The 18,149-nt window shown below is 36.3% G+C and overlaps 7 protein-coding genes across 15 annotated transcripts; 2 read left to right on the top strand and 5 right to left on the bottom strand.

The window, feature by feature from the left end:
* Positions 1 to 355: 355 nt before the first annotated feature.
* AT2G21640 (marker for oxidative stress response protein) lies at positions 356 to 1,721 on the bottom strand. The gene is made up of 3 exons (NM_127735.3): positions 1,592 to 1,721; positions 905 to 1,114; positions 356 to 750 (listed from the first exon to the last, which is right to left on the bottom strand). Exons 2-3 carry the CDS (start codon positions 1,112 to 1,114, stop codon positions 646 to 648), a joined length of 315 nt encoding a protein of 104 aa, NP_179758.1. The 5' UTR covers positions 1,592 to 1,721; the 3' UTR covers positions 356 to 645.
* Positions 1,722 to 2,183: 462 nt separating this feature from the next.
* AT2G21630 (Sec23/Sec24 protein transport family protein) lies at positions 2,184 to 5,801 on the bottom strand. The gene is made up of 11 exons (NM_127734.3): positions 4,848 to 5,801; positions 4,601 to 4,762; positions 4,373 to 4,515; positions 4,184 to 4,259; positions 3,934 to 4,109; positions 3,757 to 3,838; positions 3,337 to 3,414; positions 3,075 to 3,236; positions 2,715 to 2,978; positions 2,517 to 2,621; positions 2,184 to 2,401 (listed from the first exon to the last, which is right to left on the bottom strand). The coding sequence occupies exons 1-11, from the start codon at positions 5,751 to 5,753 to the stop codon at positions 2,270 to 2,272; spliced, it is 2,286 nt and encodes a 761-aa protein (NP_179757.1). The 5' UTR covers positions 5,754 to 5,801; the 3' UTR covers positions 2,184 to 2,269.
* Positions 5,788 to 7,574, bottom strand: RD2 (Adenine nucleotide alpha hydrolases-like superfamily protein). Of its 2 annotated transcripts, none has more exons than NM_179684.4 (5): positions 7,119 to 7,574; positions 6,931 to 7,010; positions 6,443 to 6,561; positions 6,254 to 6,330; positions 5,788 to 6,168 (listed from the first exon to the last, which is right to left on the bottom strand). In NM_179684.4, the coding sequence occupies exons 1-5, from the start codon at positions 7,348 to 7,350 to the stop codon at positions 6,113 to 6,115; spliced, it is 564 nt and encodes a 187-aa protein (NP_850015.1). In that variant the 5' UTR covers positions 7,351 to 7,574; the 3' UTR covers positions 5,788 to 6,112. The 2 variants fall into 2 exon arrangements, with proteins under 2 accessions (NP_850015.1, NP_850016.1); NM_179685.2 differs by having other exon boundaries at positions 5,843 to 6,168; positions 7,101 to 7,526.
* A 1,472-nt stretch (positions 7,575 to 9,046) lies between these two features.
* On the top strand, positions 9,047 to 11,061 carry PE11 (pectinesterase 11; the record flags this gene model as incomplete). Of its 2 annotated transcripts, none has more annotated exons than NM_001335771.1 (5): positions 9,047 to 9,345; positions 9,596 to 9,755; positions 9,904 to 10,092; positions 10,416 to 10,651; positions 10,737 to 11,043. In NM_001335771.1, 5 exons carry the CDS (start codon positions 9,059 to 9,061, stop codon positions 10,936 to 10,938), a joined length of 1,074 nt encoding a protein of 357 aa, NP_001324138.1. In that variant the 3' UTR covers positions 10,939 to 11,043. The 2 variants fall into 2 exon arrangements, with proteins under 2 accessions (NP_001324138.1, NP_179755.1); NM_127732.2 differs by having other exon boundaries at positions 9,074 to 9,345; positions 10,737 to 11,061.
* Positions 11,062 to 11,153: 92 nt separating this feature from the next.
* RER1B (endoplasmatic reticulum retrieval protein 1B) lies at positions 11,154 to 13,317 on the bottom strand. The gene is made up of 4 exons (NM_127731.3): positions 13,168 to 13,317; positions 12,200 to 12,564; positions 11,747 to 11,927; positions 11,154 to 11,576 (listed from the first exon to the last, which is right to left on the bottom strand). Exons 2-4 carry the CDS (start codon positions 12,547 to 12,549, stop codon positions 11,520 to 11,522), a joined length of 588 nt encoding a protein of 195 aa, NP_179754.1. The 5' UTR covers positions 12,550 to 12,564; positions 13,168 to 13,317; the 3' UTR covers positions 11,154 to 11,519.
* AT2G21595 (uncharacterized protein) lies at positions 13,148 to 13,894 on the top strand (the record flags this gene model as incomplete). Its single annotated transcript, NM_001335770.1, has 4 exons — positions 13,148 to 13,291; positions 13,636 to 13,669; positions 13,701 to 13,780; positions 13,838 to 13,894. The coding sequence occupies 4 exons, from the start codon at positions 13,148 to 13,150 to the stop codon at positions 13,892 to 13,894; spliced, it is 315 nt and encodes a 104-aa protein (NP_001324977.1).
* Positions 13,618 to 17,803, bottom strand: APL4 (Glucose-1-phosphate adenylyltransferase family protein). Of its 7 annotated transcripts, none has more exons than NM_001036314.2 (16): positions 17,168 to 17,734; positions 17,001 to 17,066; positions 16,516 to 16,745; positions 16,261 to 16,383; positions 15,945 to 16,115; positions 15,768 to 15,860; positions 15,595 to 15,678; positions 15,458 to 15,513; positions 15,285 to 15,378; positions 15,026 to 15,211; positions 14,857 to 14,937; positions 14,697 to 14,783; positions 14,503 to 14,607; positions 14,303 to 14,409; positions 14,140 to 14,200; positions 13,649 to 14,050 (listed from the first exon to the last, which is right to left on the bottom strand). In NM_001036314.2, the coding sequence occupies exons 3-16, from the start codon at positions 16,735 to 16,737 to the stop codon at positions 13,949 to 13,951; spliced, it is 1,572 nt and encodes a 523-aa protein (NP_001031391.1). In that variant the 5' UTR covers positions 16,738 to 16,745; positions 17,001 to 17,066; positions 17,168 to 17,734; the 3' UTR covers positions 13,649 to 13,948. The 7 variants fall into 7 exon arrangements, with proteins under 7 accessions (NP_001324980.1, NP_001324981.1, NP_001031391.1 ...); NM_001335765.1 differs by having other exon boundaries at positions 13,659 to 14,050; positions 17,454 to 17,803; NM_001335768.1 differs by lacking the exon at positions 17,001 to 17,066 and having other exon boundaries at positions 13,618 to 14,050; positions 17,565 to 17,648.
* Positions 17,804 to 18,149: the final 346 nt, after the last annotated feature.

Genomic DNA, 18,149 nt, shown 5'->3' with positions numbered 1-18,149 from the left:
GTCTTTTTGTTAATTTGTTTCTTTATTCAATTGTAGATTTTAAATTTAGAGAATGAACAAATATCCTTTTCTTTTTGGGCAAAAAGAATGAACAAATATCTATGATTCAATAACACACCTTTAGACTAAAGAAGAATTATTCTTGAGGGACAAGTTAAAAATAGTATGTTTTAAGGGGGAAAAATTTATGACAACAATTGTATGTACATTCTTCTTGAGGGACAAGTAAATCTATAATTTTATCAAAAAAATAATTCACAGAAGGTTAATCGTTTCACAAACACAGCACTATAACATTGAAACTAAGATATATTTCTTTCCTCAAGGATCATTTTTTTTATTAATTTCAGTCCAACGGAGTTTCAAGCCAAACCCACAAAAAAAATCAGTAACTTTATTTAAGTTTGGCGGTCCATGGTCATATTTTCATAGCAAAGTAATAATAATACGTAAGTAGGGAATGATAAAGACTTGCATATTAAATGATATTAGTATAGATGATTAAACGCAATGGTCTAGAAACAAATTGTCTGATTTAGAATGGGTTAGAGATAGAAGCAGGTTCTAAGAGTATTAACACCCAAATACATGAAAAAAGAAAACACACTCCATGATTATTTCTGAGCTCACAAGTTGTGAAAATCTCTACTTAGTCACTGCTGTCTGAAGAGGAGAGTGAATCTCGACCACTTCCTTAGCCTCAATTTGCTTCTCTGCAACTGCCTCCGCCTTGGAGAAGCTCCCGAATATCTGAGAGATCCAACCAAATAAGTTAAGAGATAGATTAACACTAAATAACGAGATAGAGATAATTATGCATTCTAAGCATCTTCAACATTAATCAAACACATAAGCATGCCAAATCCACGATGTCATCAAGCGATATAGAGGATTGAGAAATAACCTTGTCCATGGTGTTTTTGAAACAAGTCTTGTGTTCATCCATTGAGGCATGTATGAATTCATCCATGTGATCCTTGAGGTTTGCAAAGAAAGTGGCGTTATCATCCTTCACCCTCTTCCTGCATGATGATGCAGGCACTTGCGGTTTTGGCGGGTTCTCGGTTTCGATTTTCTTGGTATCCACCACGGTTTGATTTGTCTGGGAAGCCATCTGAAAACAGAAAGAAATCTCATGAATACGAATGATCCAATTAAGATATTACACAAAGCAATCCTCACATCTATCAAAACCAGTTATGTTAATCCAATAATCAAACTCAAGTCTCAAGAACCCTAAAGTCTCACAAACATAAACAAATTCACCTAACATCTAACCAAAACCATTCGGATTCTCAACAACCAAAATAATCAGCTCAAGCCCAGCAAGAAAATTAAAGCAATAATCATTAGCAAGAAACACCCCGTGATACTGAATCGAAGCAAAAAACAACAATTCCAAAACGATTTACTAATAAACAAGATATCCACCAAGTGTTCGACCAAATTCCTAAGAGAGATTCAAACAAAAACTAACGAATTTCTCAAAATTTGCTGCGGATTCAGTGAAACAGAACTCACCAGCCTCATTATCGATCATAAGTAATTCATAAGCAAGAAATTAATGAAGAGATTCAAAGCTTGCAGTTACCTGAATCTTAGTTTCTCTTCTTCGCTTCTTCTTTCTTTTTTGCTTTCTCTGCAAGTTCCTTATCTTTTTCTGTTTTTATCTTTCTCTGCAAGCACAAGGACGACGTCTATATCTATATACAGTTATGAATGGGTTATAATCACGTGCGAGTAGAACAAGCTAGATCTCCTTGGAGAGCAAGTTACTAAACGCAGCGTTTTAAATAACAATAATTGGACCTTAATTTAACTGTTCCTTCAAATTTGACCCCTTAACCTTTTTGATAGTGTAAAAGGTAACCCTTGTATTATTGTATGTACATTCTTCTAAATTAAGTTTTGACCCTTTAACTTTTATCAATCTTCAATTTTCGCTTATACAAATATTTTGTGGCTGAATGATATGGAGTATGGGGTTTGTTGCTTTTTTTCCTTTTTACATTTAAGTTATTTTGGTGATTTTCTTTTTGAAACTTAAGATTAAGGTTTTGGTGTTTTTCCTTCTTCATCAAGGTTTAAGATAGTTTTACTTTCTCGGTTTAGCTAACATCATCTGTTTTACTTCTTCATCAAGGTTTTGGTGTTTTTCCTTTTTGATCTCGTATGATCAATGTAAAAAACGAATCTTGCCTAAATCTTTTTCTCACTTTCTCACGTAAACAACAAATAGCAAAGTCGGTAGCTAAATGGCAGGCCCATATCAATGAACAATGAGTCGTCTAAGATGATCAAGAAATACAGACAAGCTAACATCATCCGTGAAAACATTACTTTGGCCGGAAAAATGAGCATCTCCATCACAAGGATTCAGTTTTGCTAGAAGAAAACGAGCCTGCAAAAATATACAGCAAGAGAAAGAACCACAAACAACAATAATAAGCAATCAATGTCAAAGAATGAATCAGTTACTACATATAATGGAGGCATGAGCAAATAAGGTGAGGTACCTGTGAACCATACTGATCGCATATAACAAGACGCGGAGTGGGAAACCTTTCACTCATGATTGTGTCTGCGTAGTCACGAGGTGACTGCAACAGATGCCCAAATGCCTGGCACAAAGAAGACAAGTTGTATGAAGATCAGACTCTACAAGGCAACTACTTTGTATCATATTATCTTTTAAGATGATAGATGATAGTTACCTGGTGTTCAGGTTGATTATGGTATCCAGCTTTTCGCCATTGAGCGATTGTAGAGCCGTGAAATATTACAAGGGTGAAGTATGAATCCAACAGTAAGATTCTGTCAGCTGCAATGGATGCTACATCAAGAAGAATTGGCTCTGGCGGTGAATGGAATGAGAAAGAAATCAGTGAAGGTTGAATCATCACGACTGAATTAGAAACGTTCTCTCTGTACAATATCATTCGAAAATATGCTGTCTCGTCTGGGCTGTTGTTAAAGACCTACAAAAGGCAAAGCCAAATGAGCCCAAAAGGATAAAATTGTGCGTTAAAAAGATTTCAGTCGATCGTGCATATAGGGACAGTGTGGATAAGTACCTGGACAAACTGAGATCGGCGCAAGTGAAACACAAACTGCGGGAAAATTGATAACTGAGAAGATAAGCTAAAGGAAGAAGGATTGCCTTTCTGGTAATCTCCAAACCAGGTGCATAGATTTATCAACGCTTTATCGACCCACCTTTGGGGATTAAACTCAGGCTGTAAAAGAAGAAATAAGAAACCTAAGAAACACTAAAACATGATAACATCTATCCGATATTCAGCTTAAAAAATCTAACTAGCTCTCATCATCGAGTACCTGAGTCTCCATTTTGGAGGAAATAAGTCGTGCCATTACTACAGCAGCTGCTTCTTGGTCAAAACCATTGCTCAACTCCTATACTTAACATAGCAATTTCCAAGGAATAGTTAATGACCATAGTCGGGATCAGTCTAGCCATGTACAAAACCACTGACCAATTCTCAAACCTGGTGGCTTCTAATCACTACTTAGAATGGATTACAAAGAACATAAGATGATATAAGCCATAAAGTTTCCACAATATAACTGGTGTGGCAACTCGTTTCTCATAAATATTACACCCACCAATAATATTGAAGTGGTAATATAAATGCTGTCCTCTAAACGACTAAACGTTATAAGAATCACTTCCCCCACTTCTTCCAATGGACTCCCTATTTAACACAATAGATTCTGAACATACTACTCGAAACTTGCCTGTAAGCTTTCAGTTCCCATTACCCATCTTCTAGAAAGAGTTGTTACCCGGAGTCTTGTTTGACCATTTGAGTGCTGATAGCTGCAGAAACATGAGCGTTGTAAAGAAAGTGTGTGACGTTATTATATCCATAACTTGCAATAATAATTTTAGTTGGAAAACTTGCAATCCCTTACTATGTCAAAAATTGAAAGTAAAACTGATTGCTCTGCGACTGCAAAACAACATCAGCTGTATCTATTTTAGCAATTTCAAAAACCAAACATATGGAAGTGTTGTTGTCGAGGCCACACATCTTCCATGCGCTTGTGTGTCCCTGACCGATGGCAGTGTCAGAGCACAACGGTCCTTTCTGCAAATAATCATCAGATATTGATCACAATAAGCGAAGGAAAAATAGATGCCTTTAACAGTTTTATATGATACCTTTTCGAGAGATGCGCAAGGGCCAATAATTCCCTGAACTTTGATATCCTTTGAGCAGTTAATTTCAAATATACCACTGTAAGAGAGAAACAAATCATAAGAAACAACTCGCTGAAGCTGAACATAGCATACAAAAGACTGTTTATTTTCGATAAAGAAAACATACATGAAAGTTAGGTAAGCCATTACCATGAGGACAAGCCTAGATCATTTTCACCTGACTGACACACGCGTTTGAGAGAATCTCTAAATACTGAGTGGCCAAAACTTTCAGCAAGCACGACAAATCCACCAGTCTGCTCAACTGCAACTTTGAGCTCAGCAATGCCTACCTAGAGATGCACATATTAAATAAAAGAGATAGCTACAAAACAAGAAAGACAGTACTAACAATGACAGATATTTCCACAGAATCACCTGATCAACAGAACTAGCAAAAACATCAAGAACATGACCTTGATGAACAAGTTGTTTCGCAAGCATCTCATAGAATTCAACAGCTTTGTGGTAATACATAGCAGAATCTTTATCAATATCCTTATGAGAACGAATAGGATCCGAAAGCTCCCGAGAAACAATCTAGAAAAAGGCAACGAAAGATCATCAGCAAGCAGTAGCACTGAGTTTCTAGTAACGGATATGAATAACAAGAGAAAAGACTTACAGCTCCAGGGCCTTGAGTGGAAGGTCCACCAATAAAAGCCATGATTCTAGCAGCAGAGCCAGGAAAGCAAGCTCCTAAGAGACTAGCAGCGATACGGAGAGCAACACCAGTGCATCTCGCAGGACGGTGATCAGCTGCAACGGGCCAGGGACTGTTTCCCAGCTCCTCAAGAACAGAGTGAAGAGTAAAGTGGCAATCAGAGGCAGGTAACAGAAACCGAGCAATGTCGTCGGAAGAGAGACCATCTCTAGCACCAGCAATGACACCTGAAGAAGGTTTAGGATTCTTGACGAAGAAACTCAGCTGATCCAAAAGCTGATCTTTAGTACAGTCTTTGTTTCCATGGAAGAAGTAAGATTTGGTACAGTGTGGGAATCCAAGCTCGTAAACACGAACTAACGAATCAAACGTAATGAGACCAAGGATGGAGGTATCAGGAAGAAGATCAAGAGCTTGGAAGAGAGATGATTTGAGGAAATCGAGTTCTTCAGAGATCAAACAAGTATCAACAACGAAGAGGAAAACAGGAGGAGAAGGAGAAGAGAAGGAATCACAGAGATACTCAACAGTTGTGGAATGAGGAAAAAGCTCCGGCGGGAGATTGTTATCGGCGACTGAAGAGTAATTTAGCGGGAAAGGATTCCGATTGAAGCAGAAAGGACAACCCCAATTACAAGCGGAGAAATCTACGACGGAGTAAGGGTTTAGAACGGAGCGACAAGTCCGGCAACGGAGAGGAGAGTAAGGAAGGAGAAGGGATTGAGATCTAAGAGGTTTCAGAGGTGTGTAAATGGCGGAAACTGGAACTTCGGAATCGATTGATTGTTCCTTTTTCGTTGCGACGGGGATGATGTTCCATGGCATTCTTACTCCATCTTGAGCTTCAAGCTCTCCAAACTCCGCCATGGTTGACTAACCTCTCTAGTAAACAACAAACAAATCTGTAATCTTTCTATATTTCACCAAGACGCACACCAAGTGTTCGATCAACTGCGTAAAAGAAATAGTGTCTGCTATAGGCTTGTTTACTGAAAAGTCTGAAACACATCACACCATTGCATACAATACATTCATTCCTGAGCAAAGGTTTTATACAGAAATTTTGAAACTACAAAAACCCAAATCAAAACACATACACACACAGAGAGACGAAGAAGAAGCAATCTAAGATTTTTAGGGACATACAGAAACAAAGACTGCAACAGTAGCGACAGAAAGATGAAAAACAAAACAGTCTTCGTGGAAACAACACTTGAACTTTTTCTTCAGGGTTTAGGATCTTCTGAGCGTGTCCAGTCCACGATCGACTCGTCTCCAGCTTCTGCATTACAATCAAAAGGTTTCTAGTTATATACAAATGAATGTGATGATCACTCCGGTTTTACCATGATTGATTAGTAATGTACCTTTTCCAGGAACGATTATGACAGGAGCAGATTTGCAATTGTGGAAACAATACTCGCTTACGCTCCCCTGTAGCACGCTGCACAAGTATCCAAAAGAGAATCATCGACTTAGGAAAGGCAAAAGAGAAGAAAAACAAGACATAGATCACACAACTAGTAGTTGTTTTTGTATTATAAGTTATAACCAACCTTCTTACTAAGCTCCTGCCTCGTGTGCCTACAATCACAGCAGCAGGCTTCACTTTCTCTGCTTCCTTGCAGATTACTTTACCAGCATCGCCTTCAACAACACGAGCCACACTCTTTACCTAAACATAACAAAATCAGTATCAAGTTATGTCATCGAATTCAAAGAATATATCTATAAAGTGTGTACCAAACTCATTTTTCTGATTATTCTCATCTAAAATCATCACAATATTGATTTCCAAGAATACATACACCAGAGGTTTTGTCTCTACGCAGTTGGTAGCAAATGCGACAAATGAATAGACTAGAACTAGTGTTTGGATTCAAGAGAAGAACTAAGCAACGATCTCAATTCTAAGAACTAGTAGTTGTTAGGAAATGCTACTAATGAAACATCTGATTGAATTGGATTCTCAGACCCTAACTTAGCAATCAAGAAACAACATTATCAGGCAAACCAAAAAGAGATAATACAATATAAAGGTTACCATGGCAACTTGATACGCCTCAACAGCAAGTTTCTCCATGAGGGCTTGGCTCGTCTCATACACAACATCGTTCTTAACACCTGCGAAGAAAATCAAAAACCAGCTTTAGAATCTCCGATTCCAGATCTGGAAATGCAAATGAACACGAAATCGGACTATATACTATTCACATTGAAGAGAGAACGAACTTGAGACGGCGTGGACAAGATGGAGAGTATCGGCGAGACGACAGAAATGAACAAGAGCCCAATCAAAAGCGTGTTTGCTATTGGGACCATGATCAACGGCTACGATAACATCTCTTCCTCTTCTCCTCTCTCCGCTCTCTCTCTCAAGTTCCGGCTCCGGCACTACCGGAATCAAAGACGGCAACACTACTTCCCTGAAACTGTACTCTTCATCCTCCGGCAAAGCCTCCATCTCCGAGCAAACAAAAAAAGGAACAAACTCTCAACGGATTTCGAGATTTCGACTTGTGGGTTTTGTTGGGTCTTCGATTTTGGTTTCTGGGTCTTCGCGGGTTGGATGAATCGAGATGATTGGTTTTGTATTTGAAAGAAAGTTGCGTGTAGAGAATTTGATTTTTGATTTGATTTTATTTTGGAGTCGTTTGGTTGCTTTTTGACGCATCATTGAAATTTTTTTCATGTGAGCCCACAATTTTCTGTCGGCTGCTTTCCAGAAGATATTATAAATTGACACTTCTTTTTTCTTGGATAAAATAAGAGAGACACTAAACGAAAATAATTGTTTGTTATTGTTCGGATTAGAGTCTAATCATTAGACCATATTTTATTTTTAGTTAATGAGTTATTATGACTATAATTTCTTCCCTACACAAAATTGTTACATATGCATACAAAAGAATAAATCTAACTAACAAGAACATAATTCAAACAGTAAACAAAATCCGTTGATTTTGAGTTTTTTGACTATATAGGTTTCGTTTACCAATCGTGTCGTGTTCTACTTGGATGTATAAAAATAAAAGATAAGACTTTGGTTTTCTTCATGTGACAGTAACAATCTGACAAGCATCCATATGGCTCGTTTTTTTTTTTGTAGTTTTGTAGCTGCAATGTGCAAATCAACATGTCTACTACCATTAGTGATAAAAAACAAACTATTGGGAATAGTATATAGACAAAAGTGTTGAGTGCATCTATAATTTTCTATAGAAGTAGTTTTGTTAGTATGTGCCTTTAGTTTTGGGTTTCGGCCCATTACTATATCGGGATATATATTCGGCCTTTGACGGAAAACATAGATACACGCTTTTTTTTCCTTAGTTCTTACATTCAAACATACAAAAATACTCATTATAGATCTCTTTTTGATTGCTAAAACTAATGCACGAAGCATGCAAGCCGCCAACCCTACACGTAAAGTATATCTTAAGTATTCTCTAATGACTTAAATTTAACAAAAAAAAAATTGGTAAGCAATTACATATTAACGACGTAACTCATAGTTTAATGTTTGATTTTTTTTTTTTTAATGTTCATATTCAATTACCATTTACCAAACATACGTAAGATAAATGTAGATAAATTGACGTATCGATGATAAAAACTTTTCAAGTGAACCAAAAACGTGTAGTTTATTCAAATGGAAGATTGTTTTGTTGGTCAAGAGGTTAGAAATCGAATTTCAGCCCAACATTATTAAAAACTGGTTTGGTTCTGTTTAATTAGGTCATTGTAGACGTTGACACGTTGTAGTCTTGTAGGATGACAATAAAATCCTTTTTATACAAGTTTTGGAGAGTAGTCTAGGTTATGTACCATGGTTAAATATACAAATATATATTCTTGTGTGTATAGAACTTGTGTCTTAGAGTTTAAAGTTTGAATCTGATATAGAAAAAATCTCTTGTCAACGAAATGCAATCTTTCAACTTCGATCATAAGAATTCGACCGCTGGCCAATCCCACCACGTCATCTTGATTTTTAGTCAACCATTGGTATGTATATAAAACAATCTCCTTTATGTGCAAACCAAACTTTTCAAAATTCTAATTTTCACACTCTTGCTTCACTAATTGAATTCAATAGTTTTCATTTTTTATTTCTATCTTGTATTTGTTTTTTTTGTCCTCTGCACAATCGCCAAGACGTGAAACCTCACATGGGTTATGCCAAGATGGGACTTTATAAAACGAAGTCCAAACGTTCAATTGCTAACTATCATCATATCATAATCATCAATATTTTCATCCTCTCTTCAATCACATCTTCTTCCATGGCTTCTTCTTCTTCTCCATCTTCCATTGATTTTTCGACTGCAATTCTAATAAGAGTTGATCAATCGGGCAAAGGAGACTTCAGTAAGATTCAAGAAGCAATTGAATCTATCCCTCCCAATCTAAACAACTCTCAACTCTATTTCATTTGGGTTAAGCCTGGAATTTACCGGTACATATAAAATATTTTGTTAGATTTTCTATATTTAAGTCGTCTTAAGGTTTATTAGGTTTTTAGACCTTAATGGTTTAGGGTTTAGATTTTGTTGATATTTATCAGCTGGGTATTAGGTACTAGGCTTTTTTGACCTACTAATATATTTATGATTTTTTTTCCTAAATAGTATATGTTATTGATGATTAGTTTATTCTATGCTTTTAAAGTATATAGTTTTGAGAATTAGCGATTTCATTGATAACAGAGAAAAAGTGGTGATACCTGCGGAGAAACCCTACATAACATTGAGTGGGACACAAGCTTCCAACACTTTTCTCATATGGAGCGATGGCGAAGACATTTTGGAATCACCCACTCTCACTATCTTTGCATCCGATTTTGTATGCCGATTTCTCACTATTCAGGTCAATCTTCATCATACATCGTATACATTCATTTTATAAAATACCAATTCAAAGTAGATCACCAAAATATCATAAGTAAGTGAATCATTATTAATTAACAAAAAAAGAAAGTTACTAATATTGATGTGTTTCGTTTTATTGTAAGTAGAATAAGTTTGGAACGGCGGGACGTGCGGTTGCACTGAGGGTGGCGGCGGATAAGGCAGCGTTCTACGGATGCGTGATAACGTCGTACCAAGACACTCTCCTTGACGACAATGGAAACCATTACTTCAAGAACTGCTATATTGAAGGAGCCACCGATTTCATTTGTGGAAGCGCTTCTTCTCTATATGAAGTAAGTACTAATAACTCATTTTACATAATTTGTACCAATTAAAAATACACTTCACATAATAATGATATATGATATATCCCATGTTTTAATCACTTTTTCTACAACTATTTCTAAAGATCAATTAAGGATCGTCCCAGTGATTAGAGTTATTTATTTCCATATTTTTGGGATATATGCATGCATGACCAGCTCTTAGAGAGAAAAAAAAACATGTTCCATTTATAGATAAGAGTCAACTTTCTCATAGTTTTAACATGGAATGATCTATAACTATTCATTACATGTTTAATTAATCCTTACTTTTTTTATGGTTTCATATGTAGAGGTGTCATTTACACTCGTTGTCGCCGAATAATGGGTCTATAACGGCGCAAATGAGAACGTCGGCCACAGAGAAATCAGGCTTTACATTCTTGGGATGCAAGTTAACTGGATCAGGTTCCACATTTTTGGGAAGACCATGGGGAGCTTATTCTAGGGTTGTCTTTGCTTATTCCTTCTTCTCCAATGTCGTCGCACCTCAAGGATGGAACCAATGGGGAGATTCAACCAAAGAAAAGTACTTTTTAACCTTTTGGTTTGTGGTTAATGTTCTTATGAATATTTTTGACTGATGTATACTAATTTTGACAAAATTTGTTCAGTACTGTATATTATGGTGAATACAAATGTTATGGTCCCGGAGCAGACAGGGAACAAAGAGTAGAATGGTCAAAACAGTTATCGGATGAAGAAGCTACCGTCTTCTTGAGCAAGGACTTTATCGGCGGCAAAGACTGGCTCCGACCTGCCCCTTCTCACTTCAAGAATGCTCCCAAACAAACCCAAAATAAAGAAATTAATTAATAATTCCATCAATTGATTACTATATTTTCTTCCTTTTTTCTTGTATATAAAATCCTTTTTATACAAATCGTTTCTTATTAGTTGTGTGTAATATTTTTATTGTTGTATGTATAATTATTGAAAACATGTGGATATTATAATAAATACTCTTTGTAAAAGAATTTCCATGACCACCAAACGAATCTTTTCGCCTCATGAAAAGGAAGTTTTAATCCGTAGGATAATTATTGTTCAATAAACAGAAGAATTTATTGAACTCGTTGAATCTATTAGCTCATTGTAGTTAAAACGAAACTATCAACTAGAATGAGACAAATGACATGTTTTAAAAGGAAAACAAAATGAATGAATTTGTTTCGAAATAAAATTGAATTATATTTACAGCAGAGGTACTTGGATTAAAGGGAACTAACAAAGAACAATATTCCTGCAACATAAAAACTAATGACCCTTTTCTGTTTCCTTCTTCTTCATTGTAGAAGCATAACAATACTAGTAATTCATCACTACAAAACGTTCCAACGTGAAAACCCAACTTTTTTTCATTCTTTTTCTGCAGAAAATGTGGCTGCAAGTTGAAATCAATCAGCACGAGAGCCGCCGCCGCTGTTCGCAGAAGATTTCCGGCCGCTATATTTCTGCCACACAGATCAAACGTTTGAGATCAAATTAGCAACTAACCTCAAACTCTGTAACTATGAATGTGAATGAATTTGCAGAGACGTTCGCAGGATTCAATAGACAATTGAAATGTGTTTAATTTATTACTAAACGAAGTTTGAAAATCAAAGTTGTGAAAAACGGTTACCTGTTTTCCGATGCTGAAAGGAATGTACTTGTGCTTGATCATGTGGGCTATTTGGCGTCTCATGGTGAGGACAAAGAGAACGACCCAGTAGCAAAGCAGTATGGGCCAGAAGACGGGAACATCAAACACCGAGAAGAATGTCATAAGAAAGGCTATGCAGAATGCCTTAGTCATGGAGTACCTGCCACAGATTCAATCACATTGTCACCAAAAATGAAGAAGCTACTGTGTGTAGTCGGGAAGCTCTTAGAACGAAAAAAAAAACTGAGCAATAATATTTAACTGCAATAGTGCCACAACAGATTATGACAATGCAACACAAACATTAGTAGCACAACTTGGTTAGGAAGATGGCATATGGTTTAACCACCTGAATGCTAATAGAATTTTAAATCCGACTTTATCACAACGAAAATGATAGCATAAGCAGTTAGGAGATAGGGAATAAGGTACCAGAATTTAAACTCCGGGAGACGGCGGATAAATGGCTTGAACTCATCAGAACCTCGAGTAGGCAGAGTAGCTCCATCAGATACCTCGAGCTCAGGATCAACAAGAGGAGACAAAAACCCGATAAGCAGATTCAGGAGGTAGATTCCAAGACCATAGGAGATGATGTAGAATCCGTGAATAGAGTAAACCCTCAAACAGTAGATAAGAAAGAAAACAAGTGTTCCGATCCACCTGTTAGTTGAATGAGGTGTAGTCTTGTCCAGATAATATTGGTAAACCCTCCATGCCTCATGTACTTTCTTTTGTACAGGCGTAGCCATCGAACCACTGTCACCACCGCTTCCTTCCATTGTTATTCTTGAAACCTAGAAATGAGCAAATACACAATACCATCATATTAAATCTTCAGAGACAATCAATGAAATGGCCTCTGCAACTAACTTAACCAGCTAGTGGAAAGATTAACTCAGCTTATAAACAGAACAATGAGCAGATTCTTACACTAATTTATCACGAAACTAGCTATAACTTGTAAGCATAGATTATATAAGCTAAGAGTATCCAGAACATTTCTCACGAGAATGAAGATCTCGTGAATCTTACGTATAAGATCCAGAAGTCCAGAACAAAGAATGAAGGAAAAATTAACCCTAGCTTCGATTTCTCCACTTGTTAAGCACAACGAATCAACAAAACGCCATTAATCATCTCTTAGCTAAACAAATCTCACTAGTGAATCCAAAAACCCTAGAAACAAACTATTTCTCATCGGCGAAATAGATTTCAACAAATCGCGAAAGTTAGATCTGGAATCGGAACAATCGGAACTGAATAGTTCACAAGTAATCCCCAAATTCATCGAAAGCAGCATTAAAACAACGAGAAGGAGTGCGAGGAGAGAATCTACGAATCAATCGGAGAAAGAAGAAAATCGAAGATTCTGGAAAAATGGAGATTGAAAGACTTACGGATGGTGAAGAAGAAGAAGGAATTAGCTTCCTCAAAGAGAGACCTCTCGACGACGCAGCGAAAAAGAAGCAGATCTGGCTTTGGCTAAGGAAGAGAAGACGACGCTCAATATCACAAGAATCCGTTTTTTCCCTTTTTTTTTGTTAATTAAATTAATTTAAATGTTTGGTTCAATGCCTTCAATGTAACCCCACATCTTAGTTTCGTTTTCATATTCACCCCCTTAACTATTATTTTGTCACTTCTAAACCCTCAATCTCACATTTGATTAACTGGAGGTTTGTTTATGGTTTTTGTATTTTAACTGATTTGAAAATTCAATCAATATCATTATGTTGGAGTACCAAAATCTTGTTTTATCCATTCAATGATTTTATATAAATATGAGTTAGTATGATGATATTTAGTATTTGATTTCAAATTACATTTTAACAACAGGTTGATTATTGCTTAAGTATTTAGTTTAGAATGCGGAAGTGTGTGGCACAATGACAGAAGATAGTTTGCTTATTTTTTGAATAATATTATAAAGAGAATCAGCAAAGATTCCTAAATACAAAAGGTGAAAAGAGAGAAAGACTGCTCGGCCGGAGCACTGATCAATACTTGACTGTGTTTCTTATTGTTCTCTAAATCTATATCTCTAAATTTGAGTTCTTCTAGTTGTAGATGCACTGCGGGAAAGAAAAGATCGAAGCTTTCTATTTTCATTCACCGGCTAGCTAAAATGCTTTTTAATCTCAGATTGTTGCTCGGTGGACTTACTTTCAAGCTCTCCATTCATATTACAGTACCATCTTGAATTGTCGCCTTTTCGACTATCACAGTGATTCCTGATCGAATGTAGAATCCTTCCTCTGGCCTATCTGCTTCTTGTACATCCTGAAAACATCGAAATAATGTCTTTTAGGTTTTGATCTTTCTTCAACAGTTGGAAATCTGAAGGGAGAAGAAATTCACGAAACACTTACGCCTTTGTTCATGATGATCACGTTTTTACCGATCTTAGCATTCTTGTCAATGATGCATTTCCTATAAAATCCCCAGAACCAAAAAAAACTCTTCGCTTCAGACAAAAATCTATCATTTGAAGAGGGTTTTTTTTGGATGTTATGTGCTTTTTGCAAACCTTACCTGATTTTTGTGTCTTTACCAATACCAATTGGAACCTTTCCTTCTGCTAATAGAGATGCAATCTCAGACTCAGTTTGGTAGTAATCTGCACCTAACATCAATGTATCCTTTGGAAAAGAAAGAAAGAAAACCAAGCTCAGTTTGATCGCAACATACGTAAAATAATTTCGATTGTTTTAGATCAAAGTTAAGAGATTCACCTGAAGCTCAACCCCGTAGTCTAGACGTGATCGTTCACCAATGATTGAACGTTGGACGCTGCATTCTCGCAGGAAACATCCATGTGAGATTATTGAATCTACCATCTAACAAAATCATCAAAACAGAACCATACTTAATTAGCATTTGGAATCAAAGAAACAACCATAAAGAAAAGGATAGTTTTGATGCATACCCGACATTTCTCAGCTTTTGTTGGTGGGAGGAACCGAGGAGAAGTGTAGAACGGAGTTTCTGGATCATAGAATTCAAACTTTGGTCGCTGCAGAACCAGATCAAGAACAAAAGGTTGAGAAATGTATCCAAGATGTCATAATAAGGTGGAGTTGATGTACCTCCTCAACAAGAGCTAAATTAGCCTCATAAAATGTCTTTATAGTTCCAATATCCTCCCAGTAATCTCTGAATATGTATCCCTAGCCAAAAACAATACGAAACTGTTAGATCATTCGTTGTGTTCAACTGGTAAAAGAAAGACAAGACGTGAGTTTTATAGAATCTTACTTGAACATCGTGATCTCTTATGGCTGCAGGAATAACTTCAGATCCAAAGTCATTGGAACTCGGATACTGTCTTGTTAGAAGGTTCAGCAAAGCTTCGGTTTTGAAACAATAAACTCCCATTGATGCAATGTATGGAGAATCTGTTGCTTCTTGATGAGACAGTCCAAGCATTGTTGTGTCTGTTTGCTGTAAATAAACAAACAGAAAAGTTTTTAAGTTTTGGGAGTTGATTTGTTTTAAGAATCATAGAAAACTATACCATTGATTTCAGGTCGACTCCTGTTGGTTTCTCGGAGAAATGGATTACACGCCCACCTCGATCAATCTTTACTAGACCAAAATTTGATGCACGGCTAAAGAATCCACAAAAACTAGTTTTAAGAACTGAGATTTCTCATAGAAAAGACGTAAACGAGATTCAAGAATACTAACCTTTCACTAACTGGTGCACACGAAAGAGTAATATCCGCATTACTATCCACATGAGACTATTACAACAGATTGAGTTAGTGCAACTATAAAGAGATTTAAGATGATGATGAACATATCTATTTAATTTGGATAAATACCTGAACAAAGTCCATGTAGTTCATTCTATAGAGATGATCTCCAGACAAAATAAGTATGTTCTCAATGTTCCTGTTCTTGGCATCCTTTTTTTATAAGAAATCAACAGCTTTAAGACCATTCAAAGTTCACAAAGAAACTGACTTCAATAAACCAGTAAAAGTGAAGTTCATACCTCAAACACCCAGAGGAATTTTCTGACAGCATCTGCTGTTCCTTGAAACCACTTCTTCCCAGCTTCCCCTGGTGTTTGTGTAGCAGCAAGAACCTATTCAATAAGATTTTACTTTTGCTTTTTATTCCTCGAAAAAATCAAGAGTGCTGAGAGTTATTATTGTCATAGTGTTTGTACCTCTACGAAACCACCTCCAAAGTTTATGCCATTCCCAAAATAAGTTCGTGCTAAATGTCGATTAAGGGAAGCTGAGTTGAACTGTGTCAGCACAAATATCTTGTTGATGCAGCTGTTAATACAGTTACTCATCGGGATATCGATCAGCCTGTAGCATCCACCAACAGGAACCTAACATAATTTGAAGACACAAGAATCTTCAGTACACAAAAAAAAACTGTTTCATAAATAAGACCCTTGAGGTCCTAATTCGATGAATGTTATTTACAGTTTCGGTTTATTCGGTAAGAGAAAACGAAGTAAGATGAATATTTACAGCTGGTGTTGCGGCTCTCATTGTAAGAGGGAAGAGTTTAGCTCCATTGCCTCCTCCTAGAATGATTGCAGCCACATTTTGCGGGTCTACCTTTCTTCTCTCAAACATGGAAGTCTTTACTGTCTGAAAAGACAAAGCAAACAGAATCAAGAACTCTGGACTTTTCCAGGAATCGATTAAGCAGTCTTCTTGAGGCAAGTCTTAAGAATTTTGTCTAATGCCATTTAAGAGAAAAGAGTAAACTGATCAACATACCATAGCCTTTTTTGGATTATCTGAAGTGGCAACAGCGTAAACAACACCGTGCTTGAACTTTTGATTCCTAAACTTCTTGGAGCCCAAATCTGATCCAAAACGTTTACACAAACCATTGTTGTTGTTCTTCTCACCATAAAATCTGTTCTCTACATTCCTGAAACTGAGTTTTGGCAAAATAGAACTACTTGTCCCCAAGGCAAAGGAGTAAGAAGAATCCATCTTTTTAGCTGCAAAACACACAAAAATGAAACAACAGAAACCTCGGAAAGTTAATAGCAGATACGATTTGCTGAGAAGAATAATAAAAGCTTCAAGTAAAGTGAATAACACACAAAGCGTTTCAGTTACTATTTACTTAATAATATAATCAAATTTAGTAATAGAATAATCCAAACCCATTGTTCAAATCTAAGCAAAGTGTTAAAGTGAAACCGACCAGAAAAATTCTGAAAAAAAATCTAAAAGACATTTCTTGAGAGTACCCAATAGATAAATCCTCGAAAGCTACGAACTTTCCACAAACCCAGATGGTTCACAAACACAGATCCCTGAAATTCTCAAAACACAAAACTCTTTGAAGTTTCAAAATACTCTAAAGCTCAAAATTACTATGAAGCTTGAATTTGAACATTAATGGTTTTATGAGTACCAGGCTTTAAGGATCATTATACTATGAAGCTTCAATTTTTCATCATGAAACTAAAAGAACATATCCTAAAGATTAACTTTTTTTCTAGTGCACATTGGTTAAAAACTAAACCCAGAGAAGCAAAATCGATAATGGGAATGAAAAAACCTCAAAAGATAGAAACTTTTTACATGTTGAGAAGCTAACAACAACGATCCAGATAGAAGAATCCGAAATTTAAACAGAAACTTAAGAAACAACCAAAAACCATTATAAACAGCATTGTTAGCAGAGTATATAAACTCACGAGAAAGTTTAACACTTTTTTCTGATTATGATTATGATAAAAATGTTTGTTGATCGTTTGAAATCGAAGACTGAATCAGTGAAGTGCGTAGTTGACGGAGGAAGCTGTTACTTTTTCTGGTTTTGTCCTGTGATCGCCCCACGAGAAAGTATACTTTTTTGTTGATGAATAAATTTGAATATTTTTTTTTATTTTAAGAGAAAAAATATTGAGAAGATCATAGTGATGTGACTATGTGAGTCATGTGACTGTTACACAAAACGGACGGCTCTGGTTTCTCCCATACTCTTTCTCTACTGCTACACGGACACGTTTAACCCCTCAGCCCATATTCATCTAACACACGTTCTCTTGTGTTTAAAACAATAAGAATAAACCAAATGCTTTCATTTGAAAATTTTCTACGGTCAGGGTCAGGGTTGCCTAGAAGGGTACAAGAACAAATATCTAAAACACCTATCATGTGCAATGTCAAGTGTGTGAAAGTGACGTTTTTTGTAACCATTTGTATGACTCAAAAGTAGTGAAGCTTGATTGATGCTTAATATTATTAATGGTATTGTTTTCTGTTGTTGTTGAACTAGTTTTACAGCCGCACAATTGTCATAGAACTCATTTTGGTGGTTTTCTCCAGCTTTTAACTCGAATTTCTCACACGAAAGTTGATGGACCACCTCATTGATCTAAACATATCCG

The sequence above is a fragment of the Arabidopsis thaliana genome, chromosome 2, assembly GCF_000001735.4.
Source record: "Arabidopsis thaliana chromosome 2, partial sequence".
Taxonomy (NCBI): domain Eukaryota; kingdom Viridiplantae; phylum Streptophyta; class Magnoliopsida; order Brassicales; family Brassicaceae; genus Arabidopsis; species Arabidopsis thaliana.
Note: the sequence above shows the minus strand (reverse complement) of the source record. Positions and strands in the feature narration are given on the sequence as shown.